We start from the raw sequence: 27,172 nt of genomic DNA on the forward strand, positions 1-27,172 counted from the left end.
AACTGCTCCCTCACCTAAGAGAAAGGGTGCTCTCTCCAGGGCAGGGCAGGTTTGAGACATGGAGACTGAACTGCTCCCTCACCTAAGAGAAAGGGCGCTCTCTCCAGGGCAGGGCAGGCTAGAGACATGGAGACTGAACTGCTCCCTCACCTAAGAGAAAGGGCGCTCTCTCCAGGGCAGGGCAGGTTTGAGACATGGAGACTGAACTGCTCCCTCACCTAAGAGAAATTGTGCTCTCTCCAGGGAAGGGCAGGCTAGAGACATGGAGACTGAACTGCTCCCTCACCTAAGAGAAAGGGCTCTCTCTCCAGGGCAGGGCAGGTTTGAGACATGGAGACTGAACTGCTCCCTCACCTAAGAGAAATTGTGCTCTCTCCAGAGCAGGGCAGGTTTGAGACATGGAGACTGAACTGCTCCCTCACCTAAGAGAAAGGGTGCTCTCTCCAGGGCAGGGCAGGTTTGAGACATGGAGACTGAACTGCTCCCTCACCTAAGAGAAAGGGTGCTCTCTCCAGGGCAGGGAGGGCTTGAGACATGGAGACTGAACTGCTCCCTCACCTAAGAGAAAGGGTGGTCCCTCCAGTCCACGGCAAGCTTGAGACATTGGAGACTAAATAATAATAATATAATATCTTTATATAGCACCTTTCATAGTGGACCACCATCACAAATTGCTTTACAGAGGTAGGCATTATATGCAGAGTCACTTACAATAGGACATTGATTTAACATCTCATCTGCAGGATGGAGCACAAGGAGGTTAAGTGACTTGCTCCAGGTTACACAGTGAGTCAGTGGCAGAAGTGGGATTTGAAGCAGTGACTGTCAGTGGCAGAGGTGGGATTTGAACCAGTGACCTTCTAGTTACAAGCCCTGGACTGTAACCACTGGACCACACTGCTCCCTCACCCACTAAAGGAAAAGGTGATCCCCCCAGCCCACGTATAATTATGTCTCAACCTAATTACAAATATTCTTTTGACGCCCTGAAGTTCTTATTAAGAGATAATGGGAAGTCTCTTCATGCAATACCAATGCATTACCAATTATTACACGTGCTTTATATAAAAAAATATCAGTGGTATCAAAGTTTGTTTTTTACGTATAATAATACCTGTAATATAGGTGTCCAAACTGGTTGTTTACTGTATCTGGGCACAAGTTATTAATAGGAACATTGCAAGGTATTCTTGTGTGTCGCAAATTGCCTTGCTACAGTATGAGGTAAAATAGATTGAAATGGACACAGAGCTTACATAGATTTGCTTCCTCTAATCAGGTATCCAGAGAGCAGTGTATACACTAGGCAAGGATTACAGCTTCATTAGTCGAATTTCAGCTAGTTGGTTGCACATGGTAATACTTGTTTATTTTTTAAAACCAGATTAACAAAAGAAAACAAAATACTATCATGCCTGTGGTGTGTCGAGAGGCAAGTGATGGAATTCATTAAGAGAGGCGTCCGCTTTTCATGTTGGATAAATGAAATACAAAGAAGAAAACTAGGGTGAAATTAACATATCCATGCAGCTGAGATTTCTCGGGAGAGGATGAAGGGGATTCGGCTGCTTGTTGATCTAATTGATTGGGAGCGGCAGCGAGAGGTGGAAAATGGGTCACAGGAGCTCATTCAGTGACTGATGGGATACTGGAGGTCTGTGATGCTGACCTGCACAAACCTCCAGAGGAGAATCACAGCAAAGAAAGTTTTTCAGCAACTTTGCTATTCCAGGGGGTTTAATTAGTCAATCTGTGGCAGACACTTCCTAATTTCTAGTTTAGTGGCTCAAATGCAGTTGGCAACCCAGACAGGATTTAATATAGAAGGACCGTCTTAATTGCTCCCAATTGGAACTAGTAAGGTCCAAAGGATTCTTCAACATCAATTAGTTGCAGTTTATCTGTTTTATTACACATTTATCAACTAGATGCACATAACTTATTGCCCGTCCATTGAAACTTACTAACACAGAGTGCTTGACTGAGCACTGAGTCTGAGCTCTGGACTTTGAGCGGACTGTGCAAATATCTGAACTTTCACAAAAAGTCTCAAAGTGATGACCCTGTCCTTAGAAAAGTGTATTTTTGCAGTTTTTCCATGGTTATACTGTGCATTTATAATATGCTTATAGAGCTGCACAAACCGATCATTAGATTATTCAGACTGAGCTCTCCACAGAAATCAGGTGCTGACAGTCAGGTGAGGGTCATTGCTGTTTATCGGGCTAATTTACCATGTCAAGTGAAATAAGTGAAGAAACAGGTGCTTGGATCTGTGATGACTGCTGTTCTCCACTGAGACTAAGAATAGCAACAATCATCACAAATCCAAGCAGCTGTTTATTCACTCGTTTCACTTTGAATAGTGAATCAACACCAGTGACCCTCATCTGATTGTGGAGAGCTTAATCTGAATAATCGAATCATCAGTTTGTGAAGCGCTTTATCATACCTCTCTGGGCTTTTTAATTTTTACCTTATTAAACTCTGCTATGCTTTTACTACAGTTAACTTTCATAAGGGCACAGACCTATCTGGAGCATGGCCTCCCCTGCAGATTCCCACCTCCAGCTTCCCTCAAGGAATGCTCATAGTAGCTCTTCACCCTGTTGACAGTGTTATGGCAGGTGTTCAATATTTTGTCCGACGTCTGTTTAATGTAAATGGCTGCAGCTTCCTACTCACACACTGGAGCGATGGCTGAGATAATAACCTGATGAGGCTGTGATTACTGCACCAGAAGACCCATACCTTACAATCACATTATCCACAGCAAATCCATAGCTACTACTTGACAAACTTGAAACAGTCCCATTTGAAATCAATTGCACAGCACTATCCTCGTACACTTGCCTGTCACGCATTTCCCTTCCTGTTGATGGTAGAACCGCAAGCTATCGGTCCTGACACTTGAGCTAGTGAAGGCTTAAGAAATGTCTGGTTTTACAGAAGGGAGTCAGATGCTGTCGGCGTAGTGACATCACTATAACGACATGCTTTGAATCCAGAGATCCTCACAGCAACAAGCATGTTTAATGTGGAATTTTCTGTCTGTCTGTAGATCTGTCAATCCTACTGTCACTCTTACATTTTTACATAAATCTGTGCATCAGAATTTATGGACTCTAGGGGGTAAAAAGAGCTCTGATAGTCTCTGTCACACTTATTTCACATATGCATTAAGCTGATGTAGGTCATGGTGACCTAGTTTATCTAGATTTTGTATGAACAGCAGCAGGCTGCCTTTACAGTGCCCTGATCCAAACCAAATTACCCACCCGACCTGAATTATACATGAAAAGTTCAGCACATATCTCATCTCGCTCATTTTCTAATTGGCTATAGAAATCTCCTAGGGTTTTGTTTTTGAACACATGATTACTTAAACTTGAGAGTGGTCTGTGAACACCTTCGTAAACCGCTCTGCTGAAAACAAAGCTTATCGTACACAAACAGTTACAAGGATAATTCAAATGTTTAAGCAGCTGAGATCGAAATCCAGATAAAATGAGATTTTAATGGCTTCTGGCAACATCTGTTAATGGCTGTGTGTGAAAAGGAAAGTCTCCGGCTCTGTCTGTGGCATCTGTGCTGCTGCTTCTCTTGCATTATTCATTATCAGAATTCTTTTGTCTTTCTTTCTAGTCTCTAATCTAGTTAAAAGCTCTTAGCTTAGGGGGAAATGTTTTATATTGACTCAAATTTGGGGCCTGGTACTGATGTCATCATAATAAGTATGGTCCACAGTCACTCATTTCCCCAAAGGCTTTCTCAGGGCAAGAAAACTACAAAAAAAAAACAGTGCATGTACACACAGAGGGTCCTCATAAATGCACAGTACCTGAAAGATTCAAAATATTTATATAAAATCAAGAGTCGTAGCCAAATGTTATCCAACACGTCTATAGGAGGCTAGGAGTGCATGATAAAAATCAAGGCAGTTGTTGTGTTCATGTAGAGTGTGTGAGACAGATGTGTTCATGTCGAGTGTGTGAGACAGACAGACACCATCAGTGCGTAAGAGTCCCCATTTTTTTAACCAGAACCCTTAAAAACAAATAAGGTTCCGGATGCTTGTGCATCTTTTTGAATGAGAGTGAAAGAAGACTCTGCAGCGGTCTTGGCTGGAAAAGCAGCATTGACAGCAGAGGCAGGCTCTTTATTCCATCGCCTGATTTCCAATATGAGTCACATTTGAAATCAAAGCACCTGAGAGGAAGTGACTGATCCTTCTTGCTCTGGTCCCAGTTGGCTGGTTTTGATGGTAGATTAGTGGGCTCTGACTCCTGCTTGCTAGCTGACTTTGATGCTGCAGTAATAATGGGGCGTGCAGGCAGACCTTGCATTGATCCTAGCATGCTTGTGTGTGATAAAGACCAGGTTAACACCAGTGTGTGGAAATCTAATACTTTATGAGGTCCAGTACACATTATGGAGGCTGTAAGTGACGCAGCAGGCTAATTCACTAGACCCTTGTGCCTTTCACTTGAATCAGGTCACAAAACCAGCACACAGACTGAACGGCAGGCAAGGGGCTGCTCAGGTCAGGACTGAGATGCTCTCACTCACCTGCAGAGCTCCAATGGCACAGAGCCTGGCTGTAGCCAGTGCCGTTGTCCATCACCTTTTATAAGCACTAAATATGAAATGTTATGGATGAGCTGAGCATGCAAAGCAATCATGTTATTTTTCCATTGCATAAAAGCAGCCGCATTCCCTCTAAATAAGCATGAAACATGCAGCTCTGATTGCATTATTAAACTGGACTCCACTTTCATGTGTAGTCAGTCTATAATGTGTTTTAGATTGAAACGACCCACGACTCGCAGGCCTGGACTGAGAGCTGATTAAACAGCTGCTGGTTCTCATTGAGCTCCACTGCCAAGAAGCTACCTTCAGGGAATGTAAACAGACGCATGCCTACACGGCCCGCTTTGTGATAAAGATTGAAGCATTGAAGCGTAATCGACATACTGCAAGGCTCCCTTTGCCTGGCATTTAGAGCCATTTTACTACAAGCCTCACACTTAAACCTCTTGTCTATACACTGTAGCTAATTCAGGCAGTAAAACCTGGATTAGATAAAACTGCTGTGCACTGGGAGTCCCTATAAAATTTAACATAATTGCTGAATATTGCAGCTGTAATATGTAGCCAGTCCAGCATCTATCTCAGCTCAGTGCACCCTGCAGTCTGTTTACTGAAGTCTACGTGCAGTTTGTTGTTCAAGGAATCCATCCCTTTATCAGAGACACTGCTGAAGAGCTGGATATCAAGCCCTGGAATCAGAAATCTGAACAAACCTCAAGGTTTCCAGGATCATTCTTCTGATCTCACTTTGGCACCACAATCAATCTTTCAGTGCAAAATAAACACCCCTCCCTCCCTCCTTCCTTCCAGGTCAATATGGTTGTGTTCATGGCCTCTCAGCCAGAACGAGAGTGGTAGTGATGCACCCCCCCCCAGGGAGGCACAAGGACCTTGGTCATGAATCCCTGTCTGCAGCCATAGCTGTTCAGTCAGGGAACGCATGTGCTAGATTATTTATTAAAACATAGACTACACAACACTACTACATTATACATATTTTACACTGCATTCTTTGGCCTCGTCTTTCGAGGTACCCCTGCCCATAAATTACCTGGCAGATAAGTGGGAAGGCTGGCTGTAGGGAAGCCATGGGCAGGGGGATAGGAGAGCTGCCCTCCCCTGTTATACAAAGCCAAAAAGCAGGTGGAGGCTGGTAAGGAGGAGGCGAAACCTGGCACACAGCGGGACGTAATGGATTGAGCTAAGATATAAGTCCATTCCTTGCCGATCATTGGACATTGTTTATCGAAGGACAAATAAGATGCTAGGTGTTCGATTGATAATTTGATCTGGTATTGTAAGCGCCTAAAATATGCTTCATATTTACATGAAGTTTGATAAAGTTCCCTGCCAGAACCACCGGTTTGCTTAATTCTGAGCTTGGTGGATATCAGAAGCTATGCAGGGTTGGGTCAGGTCAGTACCTGTATGTGGAGAGTTGAGTCGGGTCAGTACCTGTATGTGCAGGGTTGGGTCGGATCAGTACCTGTATGTGGAGGGGTTGAGTCAGGTCAGTACCTGTATGTGCAGGGTTGGGTCAGAACAGTACCTGTATGTGGAAGGGTTGAGTCGGGTCAGTACCTGTATGTGCAGGGTTGGGTCGGAACAGTACCTGTATGTGGAGAGTTGAGTCGGGTCAGTACCTGTATGTGCAGGGTTGGGTCGGATCAGTACCTGTATGTGGAGGGATTGAGTCAGGTCAGTACCTGTATGTGCAGGGTTGGGTCGGATCAGTACCTGTATGTGGAGGGGTTGAGTCAGGTCAGTACCTGTATGTGTAGGGTTGGGTCGGAACAGTACCTGTATGTGGAGGGGTTGAGTCGGGTCAGTACCTATATGTGCAGGGTTGGGTCGGGTCAGTACCTGTATGTGGAGGGGTTAAGTCGGGTCAGTACCTGTATGTGCAGGGTTGAGTTGGATCATGCATAACAAGTGGACCAGCAACTGGAGTGAGAGTGTTTTATAGCTGAGTGGAGAATAATTAGCAATAAGTGGGAGTTTGAATTATGTGCTCAGTGAACTATGTATAGAAAATAAAAATGTCAAGTGGAAATGACTGAGTGTACGAAAGATAAGACTGCACCACAACACAAACCAGACTCAATACCACAGCGTGCACCCAGACTGCACTGCAACACAAACCAGACTCAATACCACAGCGTGCACCCAGACTGCACTGCAACACAAACCAGACTCAATACCACAGCGTGCACCCAGACTGCACTGCAACACAAACCAGACTCAATACCACAGCGTGCACCCAGACTGCACTGCAACACAAACCAGACTCAATACCACAGCGTGCACCCAGACTGCACTGCAACACAAACCAGACTCAATACCACAGCGTGCACCCAGACTGCACTGCAACACAAACCAGACTCAATACCACAGCGTGCACCCAGACTGCACCACAACACAAACCAGACTCAATACCACAGCGTGCACCCAGACTGCACCACAACACAAACCAGACTCAATACCACAGCACCCAGACTGCACTGCAACACAAACCAGACTCAATACCACAGCACCCAGACTGCACCGCAACACAAACCAGACTCAATACCACAGCGTGCACCCAGACTGCACCGCAACACAAACCAGACTCAATACCACAGCGTGCACCCAGACTGCACCGCAACACAAACCAGACTCAATACCACAGCGTGCACCCAGACTGCACCGCAACACAAACCAGACTCAATACCACAGCGTGCACCCAGACTGCACCGCAACACAAACCAGACTCAATACCACAGCGTGCACCCAGACTGCACCGCAACACAAACCAGACTCAATACCACAGCGTGCACCCAGACTGCACCGCAACACAAACCAGACTCAATACCACAGCGTGCACCCAGACTGCACCGCAACACAAACCAGACTTAATACCACAGCGTGCACCCAGACTGCACCGCAACACAAACCAGACTCAATACCACAGCACCCAGACTGCACCACAACACAAACCAGACTCAATACCACAGCACCCAGACTGCACCGCAACACAAACCAGACTCAATACCACAGCACCCAGACTGCACTGCAACACAAACCAGACTCAATACCACAGCGTGCACCCAGACTGCACCACAACACAAACCAGACTCAATACCACAGCACCCAGACTGCACTGCAACACAAACCAGACTCAATACCACAGCGTGCACCCAGACTGCACTGCAACACAAACCAGACTCAATACCACAGCGTGCACCCAGACTGCACCACAACACAAACCAGGTTCAATACCACAGCACCCAGACTGCACCACAACACCCAGACTGCACTGCAACACAAACCAGACTCAATACCACAGTGTGCACCCAGACTGCACCGCAACACAAACCAGACTCAATATCATGGTCTGTACTGCGGGGGAACTGGCATTTGATTCCTGTTTCTCTTTATTTTCTCTGCAGTTTGAATAGATGGAACAGTCTGCTGGCAGTAATGTTAATTGGGATTGTGGTCTTTGGCATACAGTTCTACATTAGTAGGTTTTTACAGTGACAGACTGGCATTGCAGTGGCACAGGTGTTTGCAATGAAGCATTAATATCCCCTGCAGCAGGCATTACAAGCTATACAGTAACCGTTACGTTAACTGGACTTAATGCAAAGCATAAAGATTCTCACCCTGAGATCCAGGACTAAATATGAAGAGGTCCCTTAAAAATGATGGAAATCGAGTTAACCCTTAGAATATAGGGCAGGCTGCTGTTCTGTACAAGCTGATATCCACAACAGTATAGTTTCCATTATTATTTGTTTATGTAGCAGCTGCCTTTATCCAAGGCGACTTACAGAGATTAGGGTGTGTGAACTATGCATCAGCTGCAGAGTCACTTACAACTACGTCTCACACGAAAGATGGAGCACAAGGAGGTTAAGTGAGTTGCTCAGGGTCACACAATGAGTCAGTGACCCGGTATGCTTGGAGTATACAACAGAAATTCCCTGTCAAAGTAGACCAGTACAAATTCAAGTGTTTATTTACAGTTAAAGAGTATACATTTCAGTCTTTAACATGCCAAGCACTATTTTGAAGTCGAACTGGAACTTGCATAATAGGCAAGCTAAGCCACATGACTCCCACCTCCCACACAACTGTCTGGTTCAGTCAGTACAGTCCTCTTGATGCAATGATAATCGCATTAGGAACTTCATCTATTACGAAACATGTCTTTATGAATGCTAAAAATGCTGACAAAGACAAAAGCAGCAGCGCATCGACTACGGCTGTGGACACAAACACAAACAAAGCTCTTCCTGGAATGGCATACAGTGAAGCAGTTACTGTAGTGACCGATGAAGCACTCTTCAAAAGAAGATGTGAATTCCTATTAATGATTCTTGTTTAGGAAAATCGATATTTTAGTGTCGTTCCGGTACATTTAGATTTAGGACTGCACCACTGCTATAAGGTCACAATATCGATGAAGGGGAAATGGCTTTTTCATTTGTATTTATGTATTTTTACCTTTTGTGCCTCCAATATTAAAATGTATTATTTTGTTTTGGAATAGAGATGGGTGCTGAATATATATTCCCATATTCAATTCAAATATGATTCCAATACAAACTGTTATTGGCTAGAAGATATAACAATGACTTGGATATTTCAGATCAGATGCAGTATAACTTATTAGACAGTTTTCTGCATGGCTCCTCTCTATAGTAGTGCACCGTTTGTTTAACTGAATGGACCAAGTGACCTGCATCACAGGAAGTACCAGTGTAATTTAGGTAACAGGAAAACACTGTTTTAACTTTTAACTAAACTTTGTATTTTAAATAAAATCTGCATAACCCTGAATTGAAAAAAAAAAAAAAAAAATTATTAGTAGACGCCCTTATCCAGGACGACTTCCAATTGTTACAATTATATCATTATTTTTTTCATACAATTACCCATTTATACAGTTGGGTTTTTACTGGAGCAATCTAGGTAAAGTACCTTGCTCAAGGGTACAGCAGTAGTGTACCCCACCTGGGATTGAACCCACAACCCTCCAGTCAAGGGTCCAGAGCCCTAACCACTACTCCTCACTGCTGCCAAGCCAGATGTTTTCTCATCCCCAGTGATAATGCTGCTAACGGATGAGGAATGTTATCCCTGGTTGTTCTCACTACTCCCTCAGCTGCCTCTGCATTGTCTAACAGCCTCTTCCTGTCTGCTTTACAGAAACCAAGCAGGAGCTGGAGGAGCTGATGACTGACATCAAGAAACTGGCTAACAAAGTGCGCTCCAAGTTAAAGAGTAAGTGACCGGAGCCCCTCCCCATGCAAGCATCCTGCAGACCTGAGCCCCTCCCCATGCAAGCATCCTGCAGACCTGAGCCCCTCCCCATGCAAGCATTCTGCAGACCAGAGCCCCTCCCCATGTAAGCATCCTGCAAACCTGAGTCCCTCCTCATGCAAGCATCCTGCAGACCTGAACCCCTCCCCATGCAAGCATCCTGCAGACCTGAGCCCCTCCCCATGCAAGCATCCTGCAGACCTGAGCCCCTCCCCATGCAAGCATCCTGCAGAACTGAGCCCCTCCCCATGCAAGCATCCTGCAGACCTGAGCCCCTCCCCATGCAAGCATCCTGCAGCTTGGGTTGAGTTAGAAGCTCTGGAAATGGCTTTTGTGCAGTGGTTAGGGAGCTTGGGTAGTTTCTTTAAAGGGGTTCTAGCTAATGGAATGATTCCCTACCTGCCCTGCACTTCTGTCTGCTGTGTGTGTAGTTTTGATATGTTTTATTTTTTAATGATGTCTGGTAGCCTGTTAGGTTAAAAGTATGCAACACTTTAACCCAGCAATGGTCTCAAAGCCAAGCACGCCAGTCATTAGGGAAATTAGCTGGTTGGTAAAATACAGGGTGGAGAGAATTGTGCTCTGCAGGGCAAGTGACCTAGGAAGTGTAAGTATAGAGCACAACCTGAACATATTCATTCTCAAAACTACACAAGTGAGACCTACAGAGACTTTTAATAAAACATTTAAATAACTCAACATGTAAAGCTTATAGAATTCAAGATGCTGACAGGTATCCCAGGGATTGAAGGGTTAAAACATGTCATTTTCACACTGATTACTTTTCAAGAGAGAGGACAGGCTGTGGGATTGTGTGGGGGGATAATTGACACGAGTTAAAGGGAAACTTGGAAGGGTTGTGCACAGCACAGTGACTGAAGTCGTTAGGATTAAATAGCAGTATGAACTTCAAACAAAGACAAGGGGGGAGTACTTGCTCTCATCTTGAGAAACACATAATCATCCTCCTGTTCAAAAGCAGTCAACACCAGTCCTCAGAACTATAATCAATCCATCTGCTGAATCTACTGAAATGCATCTATTCCACGTGTCTCTCTATCTCTGGGTGTTTCTGTGGGATTAATGTATTTGTCACTGGTTCGATCATTCTCCTGTGCTGTTAATAAAAAACTCAATAAGTAACCTTGTTTAAGCATGAATTACTGAAGGCTCATTCCAACAGAAAGCACCACAATACAATGGATTTAAAACCTTACCACCTCCCATTTATACCAAACACAGTACTGAAGGTTATTTCAGGCAAACAAAAAAACTATTTAATTTCAGCCTATTTGGGTCACAATTCAATCAATGGCCGACCCCCTGGCCTTTAAATCAGCAGTATACTTGGCTGTTCTTCCTGGAGACCTGTGCCAACTGTCATTGCCATGGAAACAGCACCAAAATACTATTAGAACATATGGAACACAAATAAAGTTAAGTTATTTCCCCTGAAAGGTCAGTGTGTCTGGTTCTACAAAGAGATGATTCTTGGGGTCCTTTCACACTGGGTACGTTTTCCCAGACAATCCGTGCCTGAGTAGGGTTCGGTACGGATGTTCACGGGTACGTTTAAACAAACCGTACTGAGACACCTTGCCTCCGTACTCACTACGGTTCACTTATTTTTGCTTCAGTGTGATAGAAAAGTGTACTCGGTTCGGAAGCTGTTGCTATGTTAGTGGTAAATCCACGAGCAGTAAATATTCCAGGCTTGGAGTTCATGGAGCTCTCTGGTAAAAACAAATACATTCATTCATTAATTTATTATTACTTACCTTGGAACTTGAGATGGGTTTGAAGATATTGACATCATTTGGTGTGCATGAAGAAAAGTGTTCTGTGGCCTCTTCTGCAACTGTAGAAATATTCTACAATTCCTGTCATGCCTTCGTCTGGGTGCAAGTCACCTTTGCCTGTGCATTTATTTTGTCCACAAAATGTGTCAAATAGCACAGCATTAAAACCCAAAAAACCAGGATCTTCCCAATGGCTGTAAACATGTTAAGGTCCCAGCATGCACTTCAAGGAGATGATGTGTTTTTGTGTTCTCAGTACTCTTGCTGGTGTGTAGTGTGAAAGGGAAATGTTCTCAGGACTCCTGGAAAGACGCAAGTGTGCTCAGTACATTTCCAAGCGTACTCAGCACACCTCCAGTGTGAAAGAGAAATGATCTGAGGATGTTTCCCCTGGAAAAAGATGAGTGCACTTGGTAAGTGTGCTGTACTTGGTACCTTTACAAGCATACCCAGTGTGAAAATGACCTACCCCTTTTGTAATTGAACCCAGTCAATTAAAATATGATGGAGAGTTTAATAAAGGCAATTATATTTAATTGTCAAACAAATTGAATTACTGGTCAAGAACGTCAACCCTGCAGTACAGCCCACACCACACGTAGAGTGCACCGCCAATTAGGTATCACAAAAAACATAAGAAATACTAAATAAACCTGGCTGGGAACCACTCCAAGTGACTGGAAACACTAAATAAAAAACAAAGTAAATGACATTTGTTGCGACAGTCAGACCTTCTTTATATCCCCAGCGCAGTGTCACCCCAGCGCAGAGTCCCGGCCAGAGTACCATGGCAGTCAGTGAGGATGAGCTGCTGATAATATCACTCAGTTAATGTCACACCTAATATCACTCACTGGTCATACAGCTGATTTCTACTCCTCCTAATACCGCTTTGGAAAATAACAGTGCTACATGTACGATTTACACTGCTGTGTATTTATCAATATGTAGCACACACAACACTGCAAGGTACAGTATGTGTTTTGCTGTATATTTATCATTTATATAGCACCCATGTATATAGCACCCACAACACTGCAATGTAATTAATACAATTTGGTGCACATGCAGAGCAGAGTGAGATATGAAGCACTAGCAGGGTTGTGATCTGATGTGATGCTGTTGTGTAACATGACATTTTAGTTTGCGCCCTGTGACAGTGACAGGCTGATAGTGTGGTTCTCTAATGGAAACAAGTGGAAGGCTACAGATCTAGTAGGTAAGCCTGCTGTGTAGCAAGCCCCAAGGGCTGTCCTTCCCTTCAGAATAGGGGATTGCTTTCTGCCTTTTCCAAAGAGCACAATCCATCCCTCAAAGCCCAGCTGACACACCAGCGGGCACTGCAGTGTGTTGTACAGAAGGGTCTCTCTAGGGGACTGAGTGACGAGGGTCAACCACTCCACAGCAGATCTTTGGCTGTACTGTCCTTGTTTATTATCGGGCAGCAAAGACGGCAGCGATCGGGACCCTGACAGTCTTTTCTGTTGGTTGCAGGCATTGAGCAGAGCATCGAACATGAGGAAGGGCTGAACAGATCGTCGGCTGACCTTCGAATACGAAAGACTCAGGTGAGAGGGAAGAATGGCTATGTGTTAAAACTACAATTTACTGGGGTTTGTAAATAATGCCTCGATTCTAGTGCCTTTACCCAGGTATAGATGAATAGGACGGTCTGGGTGAAGTGTAGCTGAGAAAAGACAGTGGACTAATGCCTTGTTTCCACTGTCTTTTCTCAGGTATAGCTGAGCTGGCTGGTCTGGGTGTGGTGTAGTTATAGTTAAAGATGGCTGTCTGTGTTCCAGTGTAATTTTGTCAGCTATAGCTGACCCAGGAAGTAGTAGTGCATCAGTAAATGTCATAGGGTGTCAGTAAAAGGTCACTTTGGATTATGGGATTGATTGAATAAATGCAAACAAGTGAAGATGGACGATGTTGAACAAACATTTGTGGCTGTTTTTATTTTCCATCTTTACACAGCTGTCAGTAGTCTTAATGAGGTTTCGTCACGCAATAAGAGAAAAGAGGTGGAAAACAGCCTCCACTGTTGAAAACAGTTTGTCTCTTTAGCACATGCCTTTTGATGGTGTGCTTCCACACAGCACAGTTTGCACCTGTTGGGTATGAGATACGAAACTGTGCTGTCTGAGGTGTAGCTGAGTGTTAGTGGAAACACCCTCCAGCTGCACCTCACCTAGACCAGCCAGCTCAGCTATACCTGGAATCAAGGCATTAATGACTGGCTTTTTACTTTTCTTACTTGTTTTAGTGGCTATTTTAAGTTTTTCCTCTCCGTTCTTACCCCTTTTTCCCTCTGCTAGTCTCGCTTCCTGTTTTAGTTTACTTTCAGTGTGCCTGGTTAATATCCTGATCAATTTCCCCCATGTGACAAGTTCAAGCTACATCAAATTCAGCATTGCCAACCCCACCACTGCATAAATCATGAGACAAGGGGTCTCCCGAGTGGCGCATCTGGTAAAGGCGCTCCGCGTGGAGTGTAGGATGCGCCCTATAGCCTGGAAGTCGCCAGTTCGAGTCCAGGCTATTTCACTGCCGACCGTGGACGAGAGTTCCCAGGGGGCAGCACACAATTGGCCAAGCGTCGCCTGGGTGGGGAGTGCATAGGTTGGCCAGGGTGTCCTCGGCTCACCGCGCACCAGCAACCCCTGTAGGCTGGCCGGGCACCTGCGGGCTTGCTTGTAAGCTGCCCAGAGCTGCATTGTCCTCCGACACTGTAGCTCTGGGTTGGCTGCATGGCGGGCCTGCAGAGTGAAAAGAAGTGGTTGGCTGACGGCACACATTTCGGAAGACAGCGTGTGGTCATCTTCGCTGATCCCAAGTCAGCGCGGGGGTGGTAGCGGTGAGCTGAGCCTAAAATAATACAATTGGCTATTTCAAATTGGGAGAAAAATTGGGTAAAAATCAATTGGCGACTACTAAATTAAAAATAAATTAAAAGAAATCATGAGACAAACTCTTACAAATTAAGAGATTTGGCGTCCGATTTGCGAGATTTTATTTTTCAAAACATAAACCAATATTTCAATGCTAAGAGACAACCAATATTTTGAGTTGTGTCTATAACACCTCAAAATCTCTTTACAAACCTAACAAAATCAGACAATCCAGATAATTTAATATTATCTATTATCGTACCTGTTACTGCTGCGCAGACAGCTGCTGCAATGACAGCTACTGGAGTGTTGCATGTTTAGCAATATGAAGGAGCTGGAAAGCAACTGCTCCAGTCTGGGTGAATTTGCATCTACAGTGTTTGCGCTTCTTTGAGTTTGCCACCTTGACTAACGTATATCTTTCGAAAAGCGAAAAATCCTGAGATCCCACAGTACTGTCGAGAGATCGCGAACGGGTTTTAATTTAAATTAGAAATCGCGTGTCTCGCCATGAATTTGCGAGAGTTGTCATTACAGCAATTTAAACAATGTTGGACTCATGAAAACTGCTTCCTTCAGCAGCAGACAGAAAACAATCGTTGCCTAAAAGTTCTGTTACATGGCCTTTAAGAGGCGTGCAGAGAGAGTGTGGCAGACCAGCAGTTATTAATTCAACAGTAATGCATGCAATAAGTGGAGATTAGTCTGGCCTGCGTGGGCGGGCTCAGGGTTCAGCCCTCATTGCCCTGGAGTTAATGAGTTTCACTGGCTCCTCTTCAATCCCTTGTTTCTCCACTGATAAACCTGACTGGCTCTAAAGCCTCAGCCCCTCTCACAGCCTGTCTGGAGTTAGTGCCACTTAAAGGACTGCAAGCTGATACATTGACTTTGTAAATTTTACCTTGAAATGATGGTGGCTGATTATTCAGCATGAATAACTCTCACCACTCCGTGTAAAGAAGTGTCTCCTGCCCTCTGTCCTGATTCTCACGACCTCATTTCCAGTTCAATCTTCTACATTTTAAAAACTTTAATCAGATCCCCCTAATTCTTTTTTGTTCGAAGCTAAATTAATTCAGTTCCCGCACTCTATTTCAGAGCTCAGGGCTAGTCTTGCTGCTCTTTGTTGGACTCTCTCCAGAGCAACAATGTCATTTTGCTGATGTGCTAACCAGAAGTGAACACAGCTCTTTCACCTTTGACTCTTTCCCTTCATTCTACAGCAAAGGTCTCCAACTGAATTAACTCCTGTTGATGCCAGTAGACATCATAAAAGCCCTAAGAGGTACATCAGATCGATTGATAAGACAGTAAGATGATACAGGCATCGGATATGCCAGTCCCAGTTTAAGTCAAGATAGGGAAATGACTTGAGGAATTAGTGATACGAGGTCTTGTGTAAGGCCAAATGATTAGTCTGCTAAGAATCTCCAGGGACACAACTTATGGAAGTATGTTGTTACTGACCTACTTGTTTCTTTACTCTGGTCATCTTGTCCCAGCATTCCACGCTGTCTCGCAAGTTTGTGGAAGTGATGTCGGAGTACAACGCCACCCAATCAGATTACAGGGAGCGCTGCAAGGGGAGGATCCAGCGGCAACTGGAGATCAGTGAGTAACACCCCACCCACCTCCCAACCCTTCCACCAGCCATAGAAAAACCTGCCATTTTTACCACACAGGTCTGTGTAAGCAGGACTGATGCGTTTGTTATGCAAACGTATGCGTTCTTTAATATATCATGTTCGGATATCTGTGCAAGATTCAGATTCAAAGAATCATTCACTTGACGAATGTTATCAAAGTAAGAAAGGCCTTACTTTACCCCCGTGAATTAACTACAAAACAAAGGAAGGATGCCATTCAGTAGTTTTTGCTTAAGAGTTCTGGCTATATTATTATTATTTATTTCTTAGCAGATCCCCTTATCCAGGGCAACTTACAATTGTTACAAGATATCACATTATTTTTACATACAATTACCCATTTGTACAGTTGGGTTTTTTACTGGAGCAATCTAGGTAAAGTACCTTGCTCAAGGGTACAGCAGCAGTGTCCCCCACCTGGGATTGAACCCACGACCCTCCGGTCAAGAGTCCAGAGCCCTAACCACTACTCCACACTGCTGCTCTCTCTGTCTGTCCCTCTGTGCCTCTCTCTCTCTCTCTCTGTCCCTCTCTCTCTCTGTCCCTCTGTCCATCTCTCTCTCACTCTCTCTCTCTATCTCTGTCTCTCACTCTCTGTGTCCCTCTCTCTCTCTGTCCCTCCCTCTCTCTCTCTCTCTCTGTCCCTCTCTCTCTTTCTCTGGCACATTGTTTATTTTTACCATCTGTTGCTCGGTTTCTCTCTTTATCTGCTAATGAAGACCAGAACAGATTCCAGCACCAGGTTTCTTATTGATTGGTGTTTTTGTGCCAGTCCCCAGCCAGTGTGTTCAGCCCCTGTCAGTGGGGCACTTTCACTTCCCTAATAGAGAGGGGCATGTTGTTTGTTGATGACTGTCAATCAGTCATAAAAAATGTATTGAAAAAGTCACTTGTCTGTTATTTTAGTTGTAATATTTCCAAGCTAGCCAACCGTGTTAGATATATTGTATGGGTCGACTGATGTTCAAAGGGGTATGATCATTCCAGCAGGACTGTTTTCTCTTGAAGATTGGTGTCATTGGACAGATAACAAAGAACAGAAAAGGATGCTTTCTGTTACTGTGCAACCGCTATTATTCGGGAATGTCCTCTGCAAATAAATTGGGTGAATCAAAGACTGAATTACTGAATCAGTGAATGAAGAATGGAGTTGTAAAGCATGCATGCACACAGACAGCACACACACAGAGACACAATCTGTTGAGGTCAGTGTTATCTATCATATGCTCCATGCAGTGCTGTCCTTTGGTGAAGGTCGTCTGCAGCCTGTCAACAGCAGGAGCGAGTAGCGAGAGACCAGCTAATCCCTCTCAGACTGTGGGGGAGCCGCCCGACTTCCTGTGCACCTGCAGGGGTGCTCACCTCACAGGCTACACCCTGTACAGAACACATATCTGAAACCACAGCATTCTGACTGCACTGAAAGGCTGTTAAACTAGGCTGATTAGCTGTGTTAGACTACTGTTTAACCAAACTGTAATCAATTATAGCAGCAGTCCCAGAGTCTACAGCACACAATTCAGTGGTTAGAGCTGAGCGACTGGGAGGGGAGCAATGTGTTTACTCAACACAAACACAAAGTGGCTTCCTGGATGTCAAAGCCATGGGCTCTTGAGTGCAGACAGCAGTGGAGTTAATGCCCATGGACATTTTATTTGTAATGATTGTTTGTGGTTCCAGATGTTAAGAGGCTGGTGAGACCTCTCCCTGGGCATTGTGTTTGCACTGTGTTTGTGTGTTCGGGGGTCATTTCCATTAAATTCATCTGACAGGCTCTCACTCCTACACATTGCCTTGGACAGCTCAGGAGCCTTAGCCACTGATAGACAGCCGCTTTGACATGTCTGTGTTTCTGTAAGCAAATGTATTTATTTTAGTTTTTTATTCACTTTCTGATACCGCTGTGTGTACGGTACCGTGATTTTATGGTTTGATTTTATGTGATCAATGTTTTTGCTGGATGGATCCACTAAGAGAAGTGCAGCCCCCATTTAAAGGCGAAGGGGAACTGAACACCTGTTTTGAGAATTTGCAAGGCAAGAGTTTTATTGACCCTTATATAGATTTAACCTGAACTCCCAGGGCGAATGAGAGCTATCCAATCTTTTCCAATAAATTGTTTTAATCACATATTTAATTTGGAGGAGAGGGGGGTATGTAGAGTTGGTACATCATTGCGTTTCAGAACTGCAATTTAACATCCTGCTATTATGCAGTAAATCTTCTACAGGTGAGATACCATTTGAGATACAGACTTCACATTTGTAATTTGCAGTGCCATTGACTTTGACTTGAGAAAGGACAGGTCCCTCCAATCCAGGCAGAATGAGCTCACATTGCCGTTGTCTGTGCTCCCACAGCAGGGCTGCCAACTCAGCGTCTTTAATGAACACCAAGATATATTTAGGGCTTCTGATTTTCGGTGTTAAAAATGAAATCGGTGTATATCCAATAAACACCGGGGAAACACTGGAAATGGTTACTCAGTGCACGTTGACTTGACCCCTTTTCCAGTGCAGCTGGGCAGTGTCCCTCCTTCCTGACTTGTATCTATCATTGATTCGTTCTGAATACTTTACACCCACCCCAACTGCTGAGTGGCAGCAAATTGCTACATTGCTATTGGAGGATTGTAACATGCTTGCGAGATTTAAAAAGATATAAAGCCCCTGTGTGTCCCCAGCACTGCTCCTGTAGAGCAGAGAGACAGCCCCTGTGTGTCCCCAGCACTGCCCCTGTAGAGCAGAGAGACAGCCCCTGTGTGTCCCGGGCACTGCCCCTATAGAGCAGAGAGACAGCCCTGTGTGTCCCCAGCACTGCCCCTGTAGAGCAGAGAGACAGCCCCTGTGTGTCCCCAGCACTCTCTGTAGAGCAGGGTGACAGCCCCCTGTGGGTCCCCAGCACGTTCAGTATAGATCCAAAGTGCTAGTCCTTTAACAGCTCATGTTCCCACTTAGATTATACAGCCACATGCAGCGACTGACCTAACTTTGAAACAGGAGCCTAATTTAATATTCCCCTTCCATTCCATTGCTTGCAGCCCCCAGGACACTCTCCTGCACAATATGTAAATTCTGAAAATGCTTTTTTATTCAGTAAAATAATGTAATAAATACTGTAATGAATTGCTCAGGTGAGCTTAAAAGAGTTTGCAGCAGCCAATACTAATTCAGCAGTCTCCATGACAACCCCCAAGACTGCCAATGGCAGTTGTTCGGAGTAAAGCTGGTTGTATTTTGAATGTCTTGGAGCTGGCTAAATCAGAAGCTAGCCAAAGACCAGTTAAAGACTCGGCTAGGTTTGAAGTGGTCTGATAAAAATAAAAAGAAACAGAAATGCCTGCAACATGAAGCACACACTTTTGTGTGAAAAGGCTCTAGGAATGATTAATTGCTCACGTAAAATTGAATCCCAGGTATATATTCTGTAATGTATAAAACTGCATCTCCCTGCTGCAGGTGAGTTTTGATCACAGGGAGCAAATAGCAGATCTGATAGACTATGTAGACGCTTCCGTATTCAAGACTGCACAAATTACTGAAGATTCATTACGATACAGTATCAGGGGGATTTTTATTTGTTCCAGTGAAAAATAACAACCTTTCAAGTTACAAAATGAAAATAATAATATGCGTTAAATATAGAACTGATTGACTGTTTATTAGAATAACTTATTTAGCCTGTCAAAAAAATAGAGCCCTAGTGATTGATGGGCGATGGAGTCCTGGTTTCAGTGTGGTTCACGGTGCCAGTCTGCTCTACAAGGCGAACGCAGCCCCCTCCCCTCAGTCAGCACTAGATTGCTCACAGCGGCACTCCTTTGAAAAGATGAAGAGCGGCGACTCAAACAGTTTATTCTATTCTGCTTAGCGAGGTGACTGATTGGCACTTTGAGGAGTCAAGTGAGTGCTGGCTAATTACATCAGGAAAGGTTATTTTTTCACATTCAATCTGTTAGGCAAGCGAGATGCAGTGGAGGAAAGCGCAGGTATTCAGCAGTGTTTGTGTCTGCTGGATCAGCCGTGCAATATCCAATATAAGTGTGGCTCTTGGGCTGTAAAAAAAGCAATACAACAACCCCTAATTGCAATTGTTTTTGCTGCCTCTTAAAACAGGTTCTGATACAGAAATGATATCTCTGGCCACCGAGTGGCTATAAAGCACGACCATGTGGGTTCATGTCCTGTCTCTGCTTGGTATTCCCTAGGGAGCGTGGCATTGGCGCTGGCGTTCCTGTGGGTTAAGGAGGCAAAACATCAGACCCTATTGGCCGGGTGCCTGGTGAGCTCAAGCGGAGTCCTGCAGGGCCTTTGTCCTCCAGGGGCCGCTAGCTCATCAACATCCATCGTGGAGCTTCAGGGTGTAAAGAAGCTATTGTCTTGTGTAACAGGGGAGATCTGGACTGACTGTCTGGCACATCCGTATTACTGCAGGTAGAGGGCAGCAGTCTCGTGGGATCCGCCTGTCGGCCATGGCGATGACACGGAGAGGTGGGGAAGAGTGTGTGTGTGCTTTCCCTCTCTGAGTGGCTGAGGGGCGGGCCTTGGGAGACTGCTCGGCCCATAAGAACTGGCTTAGTTATGCACTCGGGTGGCCGGGTTGGGGAAAGTACAGTGTCGCTGGCGGAAGAGGTCAGCGTGAAATAAGGAGCAGGCGAGCCCGACTGAGGGGACAGCCGTCTGTAAAAATAATTTAAAAAGAAATAAATAAAAGAAATAATTACGTACCCGCGGGGACGTGTATAGATATACGGGGAACCCTGGCCAACCCCAGTGTATAAGCACAGCGGAGTGTAGGACGGAGACCCATGCTGACCGGCTTAGCGGCAGCGGGGGCACTGCATAAGCAGCACTTTTGTTTGTAGTTTTATTACTGTGTTTTATTTTCCCTTTTTCTTTCGCCTTCTGTTTTCATTATTATTTTGAAGCACTTGAAGGTGCACGGACTGGGATACCTGTGTTGGTAACCCCGTGGTCCTGGTTTACTGTCGGCAGTATCCAGACCACGGACAACAGCGCCCTCTGCGGGCTAAAGTAAATAAAACAAGTAACAGGAAAACTAAATAAATCTGGGCACCTGTGCGGTGTTTCCAAATAAAATCTTCTGTCTCCTGTGTCAGTGAATACCCTCACCCTTCCACATCTTGGTTGTGGGAATGGAGGAGGACCACAGCCCTTCAGTTCTCCCGAGCTGTTCTTGGGAGTTGCTACAGCAACGTAATTGGACATTCAGAATTTAAACTGGGGTTAAATCATTGAGAAGTGATCTATCAATTTAAAATGGGTTCTCTCATTAAAATACTTTAAAGTTAATTTCAAGCTCTACAATCCTCCTATCAGCATCTGTTATCCCTGAGCCATTATCCTCACACTTCCCACGCAGGTTATTCCAAGTTAATTACAGCTTTTCAGATTTGATAATGCTCTTGGACCTGGGAAGGCTAAACACTGTCCTTTAGTTCTAGAATACATGAAACACTGTGAGTCAGACGCGCTGCATGGCGAAACAAGCAAGATAAAAAACCAGTATTTCAATACCTCAATAAGATTCCTGAGGGCCAGTCCCTAGAAGCCTCCGAATGTGTGAGATTTATAATACTCGTACAGATGCTGTAAGATCCTTTGCTTTTGTTTTTTATTTGAAGTCAAATTTAGCCAGTCTCACCTCCAAAAAATAATAATAATAAAAGAAACCACTACAAAAATTCCACGTCACCCAGGTCTGTGTTGATAAGCTGTGAAAGCGGAGTGTGCAGAACCATTGAAGCGTGCTCATGTTATTTCTTTATCAGACCTGTTTTACTACATGACTTTTAATAACACCACCGGGCTGCACACAATGATGAAGTCTGAATACAAGCGTCCTCTGCGATCAATTATTCGCACCCTGTAGGAACTCATTTGTAGGTTAATTGCCGAGGTGTCGGTGCAGAGTTTCAATGTTCTGATGCTGAGTTCTCCCAAAGGACTCTCACTGCAAACCAATCTGAGGTGTCCAAATGAGAATATTCCAAAAGTATTGAATGCAATCTAAGTGTGAGTAGGTTTGAGTAGCTCAGTGGTTAGAGAAAGTGCCTGGAAGGCTCCGAATGTGTGAGATTTATAATCCTCGTACAGGGTAGTTCATTCGCATGCGAGCGAGAAGCACTAAAGCAAGTAAATCGATTGCTGATGTCCTGGGAGGTGGTAAACATTTATTGTGCAGAAGAAAGGGAAAGAGCCACTGGCTGTGGAGACTCCCAGGGCCCTTGTGATGATGAGAATGCAGCCTCAAACCGCACTGCTGCATTAATAATGCACGCTCTATAATAACAGCTCTCTCCAGCCCCAGCATCCTCCTTCTCTACATCAACCACTTGCTTTCACTTTAATTTGCTTTTCTAACCTCCGATGGGGATGCATAAACGCCCCTGGGGATATCGTGGAGGTGGGCAGATCTTTTTAACAGCCAATCTATTAAGTATCAGCATGCTGGGGGATAGGGAGGCACCGTGTTGGTTTGAGAGGTAAGGTAGGTTTATGATACAGGTGGTAAAAAAGCACAGGTGTAGCTAACACAAGTGGCTTAACCCTATGTACTGTGGATCCTGCTGTATTATATAGAGATGGGCTGCAGTGAATTTCTAGGTTATTATTAAATCACCCAAAACCCGAGATGGAAAATATAATCACAGCAGCTCCATTTGTTTTGTTTTTTTATAATATAGGAAACTATTTACTTACATATTTACTTGCACATAATTACAATGTTATTATGCATAGTTACAATGTACTTAATATGTGAATCGTTTTGCACGATATGTATAAGTACACAATTGTTTTGGAAAGGGTTAGGGTTAGGGTTAGGGTTATATAATGCAAAAAAAATTATACATTAAGTACATTTAAACTATGCATAATACCATTATAATTGTGTAAATACAAATGTATTTACTAAGTAACTACTATGTAAATACACAGTAATTAGAGACAGTGTTACCAATAAAAGTAAAACAACACGAAAATAATAGTCCCAAGTAGCCTGCAGTGCCTTGTTGTAGGTACCTGTGTGTCTCTTCACGAAGGCTATGTCAAAGGCTGTTCTTCCTTGGGTTTTATTTTCTTGTTGGTTGATGACTAAAACAGGCCACTGCAGCGCTCGGAGAAGTCAAAGTTACTGAATGTGACGACACATTTGACGTATCATCGAGTGCTTTATTTATGGGCTGGGACTCGATTGTAGGGCACATGCATACAGTATATAACATGGTGTTTCAGAAAGCTGTGTGCTGCAGCGCGGACCTGATTTAATACCTGCAGCAGCTCAGCAGCCTTCACATGCACTCACATCAGGGCTCTCCAAATGTCACTGACGGGCGCCATCTGTATGCAGCCCATGAATTCAATCAGGAGTCTGCTGGTTCTGTGCCTCTCCTCTCTATTATTCACAGTCAGGCCCGGGCTGCTGTGACTCTCTCTCTCTCTCTCCCTGATTCTCCCGGCCTCTCCATCTGCCTTCCTCCCTCCCTCCCGCCTTCCTTGAGCCTTAATTAGAGGCTGTCAAATGAGCGCAAGGATGTGTCTCTGCGCATCCTGGGTGAACATTTCATCAGGGATTGTTTTTTTCATTGCGCTCCTGTCAGTTGTTAAATCAAGACAGAGATCACCAGCTGTCAACGCACATCAGCGCATCACCCATAGAGCCCATACCGGCCCTTTTTTAGTAACTTCATGAGACAGGGCAAGTCAGGATTGTGTTTGATCCCAGTGAATTAAGCCTGGGCACAGCAGGTTACAAGAGAAGACACCAGGTCCAATTTTCCACACTGCTGTAAAGATAAGGCATGACTTAGTTAATTTAGTAAGATCAAAAAAGGATGCTGTAATCTCACTTACTGTAATGATAAATGTTTACTCCTAGATACTCCATGCTTTAAACAGAGACACTTAACTTAAACGTAGGGGTATTTCCATGAAGGGAAGTGGAAAACGAGGACACTGCCTTTAAGAAGAGTTCTAACCAAGGCTTTCAAATGCATTTCCTTATCTCTTACTAGCATTAGCAACATCATTACTGTGCTGAAGATATTTGGGTTCTCTGCATATCTGCATTAAAGGAGTGCTGTCCAAAGCTGTTAACATGCGTTATCTCATTAGCTCGAGCAACATCATTCCTGATCTCCCCGTGTCCTTATGTGGAAGGTCTTTCACTCCTTTGCTTGTCTTTGAATTCTTTAACTGTGGTTATCCAGAGATTTCAGATACTGTAAGCAAGGTCCTTTGCTTTTGTTTTTTTAATTTAAATAAAGTTTAGCCAGAGCCTTGCCTCCAAAAAATAATTATAATAAAAGAAACATTTAAAGCTAGACCACTACAAAATCCCACTGGATGTTTGAGTTGAGTAGTTGAGTATCGACACCCAGGTCTGTGTTAATAAGCTGTGAAAGCGGAGTGTGCAGAACCATTGAAGCGTGCTCATGTTATTTCTTTATCAGACCTGTTTTACTACATGACTTTTAATAACACCACCGGGCTGCACACAATGATGAAGTCTGAATACAAGCGTCCTCTGCGATCAATTATTCGCACCCTGCAGGAACTCATTTGTAGGTTAATTGCCGAGGTGTCGGTGCAGAGTTTCAGTGTTCTGATGCTGAGTTCTCCCAAAGGACTCTCACTGCAAACCAATCTGAGGTGTCCAAATGAGAGTATTACAAAAGTATTCAATACAGTCTAAGTGGTATTTTATTTAATCGGATTACCTTTGTGTGCCAAACTTTGTAGCTAAAGCAGCACTATAGGTTTGAGCGTAGCCACACCAGTCAGTGTGTAGGGGTACATCTAAGACAATTGCAGCCGTCTGCAAGTTAACACAACCATTATTGTGAAGGAGTGCTTTAAAATCCAAAAGCTTTATTGAGCTGATAATCTTGTGGTTCATAGCTTCTAAAGGGAAAGTGGAAAAGTGTCTTCTCTCCCTCAGCCATCGCTGAGAGGGGGTGGCCTCTGGGGTAACAGTGGGACCCATGTCTGGAAAGTGCTCAGTGGCTCTACCCTGAGAGGAGCGTAGCAGAGCCCTTCAGGAGCTGATTAGCACAAGGACAACTGCACCCAATGAAGCCACTGAACCACAAATAAACCTTGCGTTGTTTTTTATTCTTATTAGAATTGTAATTCATGTTTCTGTTCCTCTTTGAAAGCAGCAGTGCTGATGGTGATTTGGTGTAAATAGCTTTGAGAATGTAGTGCAAATTGCCTCTTGGTGTGAAGGCCTTGATAAATGTGTCCTGGAGTGATGTCTGTGTGAGTGACCCAAGCCGCTCCTGTTGTTTCAGCCGGCAGAAACACGACCAATGAGGAGCTGGAGAGCATGCTGGAGAGCGATAACCCTGCCATCTTCACCTCCGGGGTGAGTACCAGCACCTTCACATCCTGGAGGACGCCTCCGCTCTCGCTGTCACCCCTCCTCCCTGTATCTCTTTGATTCAAGTTCACGTGTCTGTTGTGTCTGCTTCAAGCAAGGGCAGTGGAGTGAGCATTGAAAGTGTACAGTGAACCTAACCCTCAGGCTGGCAACTGTAGGGAAACCGACCTACACCAGAGAGTGCAGGGAAACCTAAAAGCAGAACAAGATCAGATGAAAAGTGTGGGAAAGACAAGAAGCAGTTTGACTTATTGAGGCTCGTCCCTTCATAGCACACTATTTGTCCCTACAGCTATGGCCAAAAATTGTTCAATCTATAGGGTAATGCAAAACTTTTGGCCATAGCTGTACATGTGCGTGTCTGTGTATGTGAGATCTCAGGTACGTGTCCCCTGTGTGTACTGACAGGTGTGTGTGTGTGTGTGCGTGTGAGAGATCTCAGGTACGTGTGCCCTGTGTGTACTGACAGGTGTGGGTGTGTGTGTGTGCGTGTGAGAGATCTCAGGTACGTGTGCCCTGTGTGTACTGACAGGTGTGTGTGTGTGTGCGTGCGTGTGTGTGTGAGAGATCTCAGGTACGTGTGCCCTGTGTGTACTGACAGGTGCGTGCATGCGTGCGTGCGTGTGTGTGTGGAGATCTCAGGTACGTGTGCCCTGTGTGTACTGACAGGTGTGGGTGTGTGTGTACAGCAGGGTCTGCAGCAGCCTGCGCTCACACATGAACTGCTGCCAGGGAAAATGAGCATCTCCATTCCCTGCTGCTGCAGAGCCTGAGCACAGCCACTCTGATATTCATGCAACACACCCGACAGCACGCTGCTCCCGAACTCCACGCAGAGCCTGAGCAGAGCCACTCTGATATTCATGCAACACACCCGACAGCATGGGGCTCCCGAACTCCACGCAGAGACTGAGCAGAGCCACTCTGATATTCATGCAACACACCCGACAGCACGCTGCTCCCGAACTCCACGCAGAGACTGAGCAGAGCCACTCTGATATTCATGCAACACACCCGACAGCACGGGGCTCCCAAACTCCACGCAGAGCCTGAGCACAGCCACTCTGATATTCATGCAACACACCCGACAGCACGGGGCTCCCAAACTCCACGCAGAGCCTGAGCACAGCCACTCTGATATTCATGCAACACACTCGACAGCATGGGGCTCCTGAACTCCGCACAGAGCCTGAGCAGAGCCACTCTGATATTCATGCAACACACCCGACAGCATGGGGCTCCTGATCTCCACACAGAGCCTGAGCAGAGCCACTCTATTAATGCAACACACCCGACAGCACGGGGCTCCCACACTCCACACAGAGCCTGAGCAGAGCCACTCTGATATTCATGCAACACACTCGACAGCATGGGGCTCCTGATCTCCACACAGAGCCTGAGCAGAGCCACTCTGATATTCATGCAACACACCCGACAGCATGGGGCTCCTGAACTCCACACAGACTGCTGGGGATACAGAACCCTGGTGACTCCCATATCTACGTCACACAGTTTTGCATAGTTATTCGGAGTGTCA

The 27,172-nt window shown here is 44.9% G+C and overlaps 1 protein-coding gene across 3 annotated transcripts in view; it reads left to right on the top strand.

Annotated features, from left to right (window-relative positions):
- The window catches only part of LOC117429511 (syntaxin-1A), a 97,258-nt gene that overhangs the window by 53,152 nt on the left and 16,934 nt on the right, over positions 1-27,172 (top strand). For all 3 annotated transcript variants that reach the window (XM_058998287.1, XM_058998288.1, XM_058998286.1), the window contains exons 4-7: positions 9,784-9,858; positions 13,191-13,264; positions 16,090-16,198; positions 25,547-25,620. In XM_058998287.1, the coding sequence (XP_058854270.1) occupies positions 9,784-9,858; positions 13,191-13,264; positions 16,090-16,198; positions 25,547-25,620 (332 nt within the window). The remainder of the gene's footprint in view (positions 1-9,783; positions 9,859-13,190; positions 13,265-16,089; positions 16,199-25,546; positions 25,621-27,172) is intronic.

Source organism: Acipenser ruthenus, chromosome 24, assembly GCF_902713425.1.
Source record: "Acipenser ruthenus chromosome 24, fAciRut3.2 maternal haplotype, whole genome shotgun sequence".
NCBI classification, from domain to species: domain Eukaryota; kingdom Metazoa; phylum Chordata; class Actinopteri; order Acipenseriformes; family Acipenseridae; genus Acipenser; species Acipenser ruthenus.